The 11,871-nt window shown below is 33.6% G+C and overlaps 2 protein-coding genes across 2 annotated transcripts; one reads left to right on the forward strand and one right to left on the reverse strand.

The window, feature by feature from the left end:
- Window positions 1-2,295: 2,295 nt before the first annotated feature.
- LOAG_08747 (lipin 3) lies at window positions 2,296-7,887 on the forward strand (the record flags this gene model as incomplete). Its single annotated transcript, XM_003144276.2, has 16 exons — window positions 2,296-2,474; window positions 2,846-2,949; window positions 3,118-3,279; window positions 3,390-3,496; window positions 3,607-3,762; window positions 4,271-4,397; window positions 4,517-4,657; window positions 4,775-5,028; window positions 5,291-5,429; window positions 5,627-5,763; window positions 5,839-6,013; window positions 6,149-6,327; window positions 6,464-6,610; window positions 6,867-6,978; window positions 7,425-7,669; window positions 7,773-7,887. The coding sequence occupies exons 1-16, from the start codon at window positions 2,402-2,404 to the stop codon at window positions 7,885-7,887; spliced, it is 2,373 nt and encodes a 790-aa protein (XP_003144324.1). The 5' UTR covers window positions 2,296-2,401.
- Window positions 7,888-9,006: 1,119 nt separating this feature from the next.
- On the reverse strand, window positions 9,007-10,969 carry LOAG_16360 (hypothetical protein; the record flags this gene model as incomplete). Its single annotated transcript, XM_020449013.1, has 3 exons — window positions 9,007-9,099; window positions 9,629-9,780; window positions 10,873-10,969. 3 exons carry the CDS (start codon window positions 10,967-10,969, stop codon window positions 9,007-9,009), a joined length of 342 nt encoding a protein of 113 aa, XP_020307562.1.
- Window positions 10,970-11,871: the final 902 nt, after the last annotated feature.

An 11,871-nucleotide genomic window follows, 5' to 3' on the forward strand; every position in this document is an offset into this window, starting at 1 on the left:
AAACCGCAAGCTAGATAGCCATATTCTAATGATACCGTAGTTGAGATAACCTCAGGAGAGCTTCAATTCCCATTCATTCTGCGCTACTTATCATTTTATCTTTGTTTATGCCAAAATTCATCATAGTTTATTTTCGGTCTCACCGTTTAATAACACAGTTTGCTCAATGGTAATCTTCGATTCTTGTTTCTCTAAAAACTTTGCAGGTCTCCCTGAAGCTATAATCCTCGGTCATCTGCATTCAATCATCACTCTCTGTACCTGCTTACTTTTCTTGTCAGCATCTTCCTAATATCAGCACCAATTCTTCATAAGAACTGCTTTTCATTTAACATCGTTAGAAGAACTTTTCCCATAATTTATTTTTTCCCATGACTTGTTAAACTACAACACTCTTCATTATGTTTTAAAATCTTGTTCTGTTCGTAGAGATATCGTAAAGATCAAAAAGAAAAAAAAAAACAGGAAGGGACTTATTTTGCCTGGACATGGATATTTCATTGAGATACCGCATAAAAAGGATATTCTTCTCGTTGAAACGGTTGTTCACACGGGTTATTTTTCCTGTTTTGGAGGTGTCCGTTGCAATCGTATAGCGAGGTGTCCTAATCCTGCGTCTCTCTGGTTGATTTTTTTATAAGATCATTTTAAGGGGTAGAATGGAATTCGGAAGTGCACTGCCAGTGAAGTTTTCTTTTAGACTGAATTCACATGTGCAGTTGTCTTCAAATGTCCCAGAATCTGAAAGCATTAGACTCCCTCATTCTTTTGTATTATTTTCATTTTTAACTTTTTTCTGCTTATAATGTTTAAATGCTATGGTGAACTCATTGATAGAGTTATCTTTTATCTTCCTATTTTAACAAAATACCACTAGTAATGACTTTATGTTTGGACGTTGGTTGAATGCAAGCATTTCCAGTTGCCATTTTCAAAATTCAGATGTCTAAGATTTTGAAAAGTCCAAATATGGTTTTATTTTTAAATAATACTAGTACTTATTAGTGAAATAGCTTGGGATAATTCGGTAAGACTGGAAAATTTATAATAATAATGATAATAATGATAATAATAATAATAAATAATAATAATAATAATAATAATAATAATAATAATAATAATAATAATAATAATCATAATAATAATAATAATAATAATAATAATAATAATAATAATAATAATAATAATAATAATAATAATAATAATAATAATAATAATAATAATCAATAGCAATAGTTAACAATAATAATAATTAATAACAATAATTAATAATAATAACAATAATAATTAATAACAATAATTGATAATAGTAATGGTAATAGTAATAATAGTAATAACAATAATAAAAAGTGATTGTATATTAATAATACTTGCTAGCCTTCACGAACAAAAGATTTGCGAGGCTTTACCCGTGCTTGCTGCAAGCACTATAAATGTGAATGTATCCTTCCACCGGCGAAGTGGATTCTTTAGTTTAGGTACAGCCAGCTACGTGGAACTGACCACCCTTTATTCCTCATATTCGTTTGCAGGGCCTAGCGTGCTAGGACGTGACAGCGAAGGATATAAGTTTGTTAAACATAGGCTTTTTCCGGAGTTGGAGTTGTCCTCCTAGGATGATTCCTGGAAGACTAGTGAGTCCATCCTGCTCGTGGACATACTTTGTGACCCTTTAATTGAGACTTGTCTGACATGGGAGGAAGGCATATATCACCTCAAGCATTCCCAATTCCGTTAGAGCACGCATGCCTTTTTCCCGCCAGTAGTGGCCCACAGTTGGGTTCGTTGTCTTTCTGCTATTGAAGGTTAGCTTTTTTCTGGAATATATGCCAGGAATATAATGGAAATTAGCTCAATTCTTAATTAATGGTCATATGGCTGTGTGGAAATTAAGACGGACTTTCTTTCATCAACTTGAGTTGAAGACTTTTAAATATTCGCAATCCATTTCATTTTTAAATCCATCTCATTTGAGTTTTTTCTATTATCACTTTAGTCTGATCATTTGGACCCGTATATAAAGGGAATTTTCTTAGAAACGTGGCTTGAAGGATGTTATATTTATCACTTTGGGGCCTGTTAGTAACTACATGTTATTTGCACTACTTTTGCAGAAATAATTGTATTTAGGTTTCATTTACATACAAATGTAGTCTTCCCTTCCTTGTTTTACCTTAAAATTCAAATTTATAGGATTAGATATCACTTTTTATAAAATTATATTGCCAATTTGTTATATATCTGAACTTTCGTCCAGAGTAATACTGCTTAGAGAAGTAATGTTGCAATATTTGATTTTATGTTGGAACTAACAGTTATAAGGACTAACAAAACCGGTGGCTATTAATGAGGCGTTGCTGTGTAACGGCGAAAGAATAGGGCATTTGTGGAGGAAGAGGCGATGAATTACGCCTATCGTCTTTTGGATAATGTTAAATACTTCTACAAAACACTCAATCCAGCATCACTTTCTGGTATGCTTCACTGTTCAGATTCTTGTATTCTTGTGAAACGACGATAACTTCGATGTAGATTGAAGATAGCTGTTCTTTATTAGTGTATTTAGTAGTTATTTTGAAATAACGATTCGCTACAAACAAATGACGAAATAGACGCTTGTATAATATAATAATTATATGTTTGTTATTCTGGGAAAGTCGTGAAACTTAAGTTTTAACACTTCATAGCTTCTTACCTTTGCAGTTGTGAATTTACTTGTTCCTGAAAACTGTATACTTGTTTGCTTCGCTTATTCTTATAAAGCGTGGTTTTTATCAGCTTTTCAAGGAAACTTTTTTTTGAGAGGATTTGCGATTTGTTTTAACTTTTTTTCGTATATTTCAAGGGGCAATTGATTTGATTGTTGTGGAGCAGCCGGATGGGTCATATTTGTCAACACCGTTTCATGTAAGATTCGGAAAATACGGCGTTTTAAACAGTGACGAAAAAGTTAGTCATTTTTTAATATTCATGAATATTTATTTACATTTATGCTTGTGAATCTTTATTCACACCCAACCATTATTTTCTATTTTATATCCTACTTGTAGTTGCTCACGAGAGGTCAAACATTGGGGAAGATTCGCTAATGCTGCCATTCAGTTGGATGTATTTCAGTATGTGGATATAACAGTAAATGGTGAAGAAATAGATTTAAAAATGAAGTTGGGCGAAAATGGTGTCGCATTCTTTACTGAGCCAACTACAGATGCAGATGTTCCTGAATATCTGGTAACAAGCCCAGTCCCAGGAAGTAGTTCTACTCCAGTTGATGGGAAGGTATCACAACAACGTGACAATGTTGTATTTGGCAGAATTGATCGATTCTACGAATAATTTTGTGCCTTTAAAAATAGATTTACTCATGAGGAATGAGATTTTATTTTAAGGATCTTGCCAACAGGATAGAAAAAATCCGACGAGAGCTGTCGCGTTCAAGATATAAAAGAGCATTGTCGGAATGTTCCAGTTCTCGTTCACATTCTTCGCATTCACGGTTTTATTTTTCACATTTTTTATTCATTTTCATGTTTCAAGTAGGAAGTTTTCGTAAGCTAAAACAGGAATTTGTGGACAACGACTTTTTCATACCTTTGTTATTTACAGTGAACATTCCTGCGAATTAGACATTCATCTCAGAAAAACGCTTCCATTCAATGCATCACTATTCAGTCAACGTAGGAATCGATCGTTACCGAATCTTACTGATCTTACTGACGATCAGCTACAGAAAAATAGTAAAAGAATTACTAAAAATAAGAGGTAATATTAACATTTAACCAATTTTTGGTTAAATGTTTATTTTTTTTTTTAACAGCTTGGTTAAATTATTTCCGTTTAAGAGTACGAAGAGCACTTGGAGGGTTGCAACTACGAAATAGGGTGAGAGTGCACGGGTTTATCATCGTAGTTATGTCAGCAATTTTGTTGGTCTATTCAGTTTAATAATTTTATTGGTTGTTGGTAAAAGACGCCATTACTTATTTTGTAAAGGAATTTTTTTATAAGGAATGAACTAAGATTCAAGAATATAAGAAATACAAACTAATAGAAAAAAAAAATTTCTTTACACAATAACGATTATTTGTACCTTTGGCGGTTTTTAGTTTTTGTCTCTGCTACTCTGCCTACGCAGAATCTGTTGAAATTCTCTTCCATGAAGTTTAACAAGAATCCAGTAATTGTCAAATGAATTTTTTCTGTGGTATGTTAATAATGAGGTACAGAGCAGCCTGTTTTGCAAACTAGATTTGAAAGTCATGATTTATAGGCAGTTGATGGACTCTCATTCGTTCGCTGCAGGACGCAGTTTATCACCTCCAACTTGCACCTTTCGTAGGAATCATGCAAAGGCCTCTACCGAAATAATGCGTAAATTATCAAACTCAACAAATGAGGTGCTTTAGTTTAATATCTGAAATTATGTAACACTCAGTATTTTCGGCTGTCGATTCTTTTGAATATACACAGACAAGTGATGCAGTACAGAACGACTAAACAGCAATAGAAGTTTTAGGAAAGTGATGTAGACGATGCAGCATCAATAGTTTCCATTGATAGTGGAACGGATCGTCTGAAAGTTCCTGGCTTGGGTATGATTTCTGATGGTGCGTTTTCGGATTCCGAACTTGACCGGCATCGAGACACTCTTGAACCAGTTAGCTTTGCTTTCTGCATCTTCATTTTTTTTGAAAGCTTCCAGAAACTTCCATGAATTTTATGAAACTTGTTATATTGCTTTATTTCTCGAATACAACTTCACTGCCAATTTTAGCACAAAAATGAAGTTATGGTATGGAAATGGGGTGAATTGCCAAGAACACTTGAAGAAACGGAAAAAGCAAAAAAAAAGCAAGGAGATATGAAAACTGAGCAGGAAAAGAAAGGATCAACATGGGGTGGATGGTTTTGCTGGTCACGTGCCAAACCAACAGAAGATCAGGGTGTTTATTTGGATGATCTTGTGCAAAGTGCCAGTGATCCCAGTAAAATCGAAAAATATCTGGGGATGTCACCACCTACTGCGTGGTGAGTGGTATTAGTGAAATGGCGTCTTCGCTCTTTAAATAGTCAAAAACTTGCTTTCGTTATCAATTTAAGCTGTCTTCCAATCTTGATCATACGATGAAGTTTAAAATCAGATATGGTTGGGAACTAGATTCATTTCAGTAATAGTAAAATGAGATTTTTTTTCATCTACGCCTTTTAAGACGTAAACAACGGTTGTGAAAAGCACAAATTTTGCTGTTACAAATTTTTGCAAAATTTTCCGTTTTTGTTTTTGTTGCAGTCCTTCACCACCCAGTGATAGTGGGAATGGTTCCATTACGGGATTAAATTCTCCCCCTAAGGATAGTGATAATGAAGACGAAGCGAACAGTGAGGTACAGCAGCAAGGGCGAACTTCGACACCAACATCTGACAGCAAGGTTTATTTTTTAGTGGCATTCACACAATGCATTTAGAACTTTGTTAAATTATTACAGTTTGCGCTAATTTTAAAGTATTTTAAAGCAACTAATTGTTATTTCTTCTGGATTGTTACTATCATTACTAGCTAGATAGATAGAATATTCAAAATAAAATATAAAACAGAATATAGATGGAATATTCAAAGGAATTGCAGAAGCATGCGATTAATATAAATTTATCGGGTAATCAGCTTTCTCTTCGGTCTTCCGATACGCATGAACCAACCGAAGCACACGGTTGTGAAACAAAAAGAAATCTTGCTCGAAGCATAACTCCATCCAGCGATATCTTGTTCGTATCAAATTTGATTCTGTTATTACACTTCTCCTGATATTTGCCAAGAATTAAGCACGTGTGCTTTTATAGTCCTATGAGTGATGAAGAAGCAGAAAGTGCAGTACCAGCGCTTTCCGGTGCAGAAACTACCATAGAATTCCCAAAATACATTCGTTCTTTACGACTTTCTAGTGACAAGTTGAAAAAGTTGGGATTACGCAAAGGAGCCAACGAAGCAAGATTTTCAATTACTACAAAGTTTCAGGTTTGCAACACTTCTAAATTCGACTTTTTTAGCCTCACATTGTCATTTTGTGAACCGATTTGTAAATTCTAAAGAATAAAACGAGGTTTTGCAGTCAATCCTTCTTATTCCAGTTTGTTATGTTGTACATTTTAGGGTACTACATGGTGTAGCTGTCATATCTATCTATATAAATGGACTGAACGTTTAGTTATCTCTGACATTGATGGAACCATAACGAAAAGTGATGTATTAGGACATGTTATACCAGCTATTGGTGGTCAGTGGGCTCATGCTGGAGTCGCAGAATTGTATACTAGGATCAAGGAAAATGGGTAAAATTTCTTTCATTATTAGATCATGAACGCAAAAAGTCAAAGCTTGAAGAAAATTAAAAAAAACATTTCAGCATTTTGAAGAATAATCTTATTGGGCATTTCATAGCAACAAATTTATAACGTAAGTTTTCAGCTATCAATTGGTTTATTTATCTTCTCGTGCAATAGGTCAAAGCTACTCTACGAAGAAGTACTTGCAAAGTGTTGCTCAGAACGCAAAATTTCTACCTGATGGACCATTGTTGTTATCACCTACATCCGTGCTTATGGCTTTCAGAAGGTACCACATTTTATTTACGGGTACATTCCAGTATTTAACTTTGACGAATAAATCGGTGTGCACCCTTTAGTTTGCTCTTAAGGTTTCTGCTCTGCATGTCTACGAATGCCAACATACTTGAACATATACTGCTGTTTGTGCAGTATAATTATATAGCAGCATAACATAGGGCGGATTTTCACTGAATAAAAACTTATTTTAATACTCATGTATTCTCTTTCTCATCTTTACTTTGTAACGTTGGTTGTTTTTTCAGAGAAGTGATAGATCGCAAACCAGAAGAATTTAAAATAGCTGCTTTGACAGATTTGAAGGAATGCTTTCCGGTGAAACGTCCATTCTATGCTGGTTTTGGAAATCGCGAAACAGTAAGGTTCCAAGTGTTGTTCAATTTGATGGGATAGATCAAGGTTCAAGATGCAAAACTGTATTACTGAGCACAGTATAAAGTCCAGGAAGTCTAACTTTTTGGTAATTGTAGATTGTTATATAGCTGGTAATTGTAGATTGGTTGATTATTGTTTTTTGAATACGCTAATTTTATTTAATTGATTCACTGTTTGTTTGAGATATAGTTTACAATTTTCTCCTTTTCATCTTCCACTCCCTATCGTTGTAATTCAGCTTACTTTTGTTCCTTCCGCTTAAATCATATACGGCTGCATTCCAAAATCATTACTGCTTAAGGTAATGCAAATGTCAAATATATAGTAAGGTACGAGATATCATTTACAACTTTGTACTGAGAAGTTTTGATTTATGTATCATGAAATGCTGGAAAATATTTTGTATTGTTGTATTAAGTCTTTCTCAGGATGTAGTAAGTTATCGAGCAGTGGATATACCTCCGGATAGAATACTGATTATTGATAAACAGGGTCGTGTTAGGCGTGCTGACTCTATTGGTTTCGAAACATCATTTATGTCATTGGCAATGGACATAGTTGATTACATGTTCCCTCCACTTATCCGTCGGCGAAACGAGCGTCAAAGGTTGAGCGAGCCAAAGAAAAATTCGTTTCTTTTGGCACCGTCATTTTACAAAGCTCACAGTTACAGGTTTATTTCTTTTCATTTCGTAATTTCTGAAAAAAACTCCAGATAAACAACTATTTTCATTTCTTGTACATTTATCATTTGTCATAATCTCATTTTTTTATAGTGATTTCACTCATTGGCAGTCAAAAGCGGGGTGTGCCGTTCGTTTGGATGATAATACATTAGAAAGTTACGAGGCGAAGAGGAAAAGTTTTCATGGAAAATACAAGAAGAAATGAGCTTTAGGTGGGATTACTTTCAGACATGTGCCAAATTCTGCAGACTGTTTCTTTTACTGCTTTATGCAGAGTCAGAATACTACTTGTCATCTCAACTTTTTCAGAGAAATTTTCAGTGTAGTTGAAAAAACTTCTGATCCGAATGTTTCTTATCGTTCATTAAAGTTTCGCTACACTGTAAATGATTCATTATGGATGCTTCTAACTTTCAAATGGTGATTTGATAAGAATGGTTTAAGCGAGTGCTTAATTTGTTTGAATAATTTGTATGCTATTACTTTTTTCTTAAGCTTGGCATAAAACATTCAACCCTATAATTTACGTTTGCATGGGCTTGCGGCCAGCACTACACATGGAGGAATTCATATCAGGATGCATTAATGCTATTGCTCGCAGTTGCTGATTTTGTTAACGATCTCTAAACTGGTTCTCTTTACAAATCATCTTTCAGCTATATATCCATTCGAACAACATCTCTATAGTCAATAAAATTGATGAGATTTTTTCAGTATTCCTGAAATTTTTTAAAGCATAAGATTTGATTTCCTATGTTACCGTCTTCTATTATATCATCATTTGTGTCTTCTGGATTTACCCAAGTTAACCTGGCATTCATTATTTCTTTCAATCAGTGACTGCACTTTCGCGGTTAAAATTCTTTTGTATGTATTGGCTTGATCAAATTCCGTCATTTTACGTGATTGCTTTGTTCACTTAGTATTTGTATGGTGACACCGTTCTGTTCGCTTATTATCCGTGATAAAGAATCATGTTGAAATTTGGTTTAAAAAACCGGAGATGTGTACCCCGAATTTATAACATGTTGCTGCATTTTTTTTACGATAACCAGAAAATGGCGGCAGAATCGCTGAATTTACGTTCTGGTCGTTTTGTAACGGAACTGTGATAATGCTGACTACTGAAAGGTATGAAATGATGTAGCTGGAATATTAAGATCTTTTCTAGGTCCCAGTACTGTCAGCATCTAGGGCTTGGGATAGGTTATTATTAAAAAGCCAAGATTATGAAATTGGTGGTATGGGTGCGGTTCTCGTACTTCTTTCTAAGCAAGTGTTGGTGCAAACTTTATTGCGGGGAATTTTAGTTTGTGATAATGAATTATAACATAACGGGAGGTGCGTTGTTAATTCGCCAAGAAACAAACAGATGCTCGAGTTTATTGGCAAGATGAAAAAATACCCGCTTTACAGTCTGAAATGTCATATATGTAATAACACTGGTCGATATGACAGCAAGTAATATATAGGGTAAAAACAGGAGTAAGACAGTGAGCTTTGGTCGATAAATCAAGCTCCCGTTTGTTGAGTCGTGTGTTGTTAATGTTGTGCTGAATAGAACCATCTTATGAAGCTAAATTCGTTCGAAAAAGCAATTTCTTAAAGTGATTTGAAATAGGCAATATGGCGATTATTTGAGATTGGCCTTAGCTGCTAGATATGCTGGTGTTAATTCGTATAAATTAGGCGTGGACTTGGTCATCAGATTCCGAGATAAAAAAAACGCAGGTTTTCTCTGGTAACTGTTCTAATATGGTGGCCGAAATTTGGACTTGAATCAGTTTCTAGTTCAGCAAAAAATTCTCTTCCGCTTACTGTAAAGTTTACTGTAAAATAAACAAAACAATTACCGTAACCAAGTTTGCTTCCGATCAATATATAGTAACAGTGAGAACAACAATCAACAACATGTGCTATAAAAGTACTAGACAACTACAGATAACCATCACTGTTGACAAATTTAATGTCATGTGCATTTTAGATGAATAGTCTTCAAGATAATGATGCTTCAGAACCCAGTCGTATGGTGGTGGTTCCACTTCTGAATATCTTGGTGGCAAATCGATTACATATACTTCAGTGTTCTTTCTTGTTTCTACAAATTGTGATCACGGAAGTTTTCTTACGACGAGTTCGAAACTAACATTGAAATCAGATTTCTGTAAATACTTTTGCAACTACTTAAGTACTAGAGTTCTGTTACATATTAAAATCTGTAAGTTTTTCGAACTTTTCAGTTGATGAGCTCAAACCAACATAAACTTTGATAAGATGGGTTATAAGTGGAATTATATATATATATGTCTGCTTTTTATCGCTAATTATAGCTCAGGAAATTGAAATACTTTTCCCATACTTTCTGGAAACTAAGTCTAACTGTCCATGCTGAATGTTTTAATTGCTTACCTTACTTTAATTATTATAGACATAATTATTAGTACTGTGTTGGTGAGGAAATACAGTAGAAAGAGTTTTTAAATCACTCAAAATTTCGGGATTCGACGGAATATAAAAAAGTATATCCTGTAATTCTCTTCTAGCATTAGAGAACGAGCATTAAGTTATGTAGATATATGAGGGATGTCGACTAATGCCATTCTGCGTCAATTATCTGTTAAAGATGCCCGTGATTAATGATCACGTTTCCCTGCGTTGTCTGCTGTGGTCTTATTGCCAGTGTCTGGTGTTTTAAAGTGATCAATATTAAACATATCCGGTAATTTTCAATACAGAATGCAGTATGATATCAGATACAAAAACTTTGAAACTTTCGCCCAAATGCAATTTTTACTATTTAAATGAAATAATTGTAATTGAGAAAATCCCGTCGCTCATTTATGCCATATATTTTACTAATCAAACTAAAATCTAACAATTGAAACATTCTTAAATAGTATTCTGTTGTCTCCATGAACAACATTTTCAAAATGTTAGCTCAGATGTTGGCTCCAGTTAAAAATTAATTCGCTTTCTTAAATTTTTGCAAGCTGATTTAGCATTAACGATTTGTCTACTTTCTAAGTTTTTTTACCATCATTTGTTGGTATCACGTTATTGATCGATGCCAATTTCATTTTTTAGTTAGTTGTATTAATTGCACAAATTAATTATATGCACTAATACACTAATAGTATTTAACATCTGCATGTTTTAGTAAATGGAATGATATGAAAAAATAAAAACTTACCAAGTCGAGCTTTGGAAACATTGATTGTAAAAAATAATACAAAGGAGCCGATGATGAAACCCATGAATGCGAACAATATGTAGACATCAGAATACATCCTGGATACGCCTGAATAACTCTTTTATAAATAAATGAAGATGAAACTTCACTTCTCGATCAAAAAACTGCAAAAATCTAAGGTCTAAAGAGCCACCAGAGCTTAAATTCACCTATGAATTCTCTTTCAAAATCGAGCAAAACAAACAAAACAAACTTTTATTTATAACAAATGAAACTTGTTACTTTCTGCTGGTAAGATTACTGATGGAGAAATATGATGAAATCAGAAAATTTACGGCAAAAAATTTTCTAATCTACAGTAAAAACTTAGTGTTGTTTTACAAGCTTAATGTATAAAGTGGAGAAGCGAAAAGACCTACGGTCACTCTCGATGCTTGGAATTCCAGTGATAAAAGTGGAGTTATCCGGAAGATACATGATATTACCGCGGATGCTGTTATTGATGTTATTACACAAATGAAAGTGTAACGTTTATGTGATAATAAAAGTAGAGACGATGAACAGTAATAATAACAGCAATAATAGTAGTAACAATAATGATAATAATAATAGTGACAATAATAATAATTAATATAATAATAATAATAATAATGATAATAATAATAATAATAATAATAATAATAATAATAATAATAATAATAATAATAATAATATAATAATAGTAATAGTAATAATAATAATGAGGGTATAAGTGATATATGCCTACAGGAATAACCACCAAGTAGTTGAACACTTATATCCCACTCTGTGCTCTGCAAAATAAATTTAAATTCTTGTCCAGTTCTTCATCACCAACTAATTTCCCAAAAAGAGGCCGTTATTCTATCCTAGCCAGAAAAATGGAAAATAAAGTGGAATAACATTCGGATAGTTATGGTAATTAGCATCACAACCCATAGCGAGTAAAGTTAAATGAACCAAAACAGATGAGCAATTCAA

The sequence above is a fragment of the Loa loa genome, assembly GCF_000183805.2.
Source record: "Loa loa unplaced genomic scaffold supercont3.1, whole genome shotgun sequence".
Taxonomy (NCBI): domain Eukaryota; kingdom Metazoa; phylum Nematoda; class Chromadorea; order Rhabditida; family Onchocercidae; genus Loa; species Loa loa.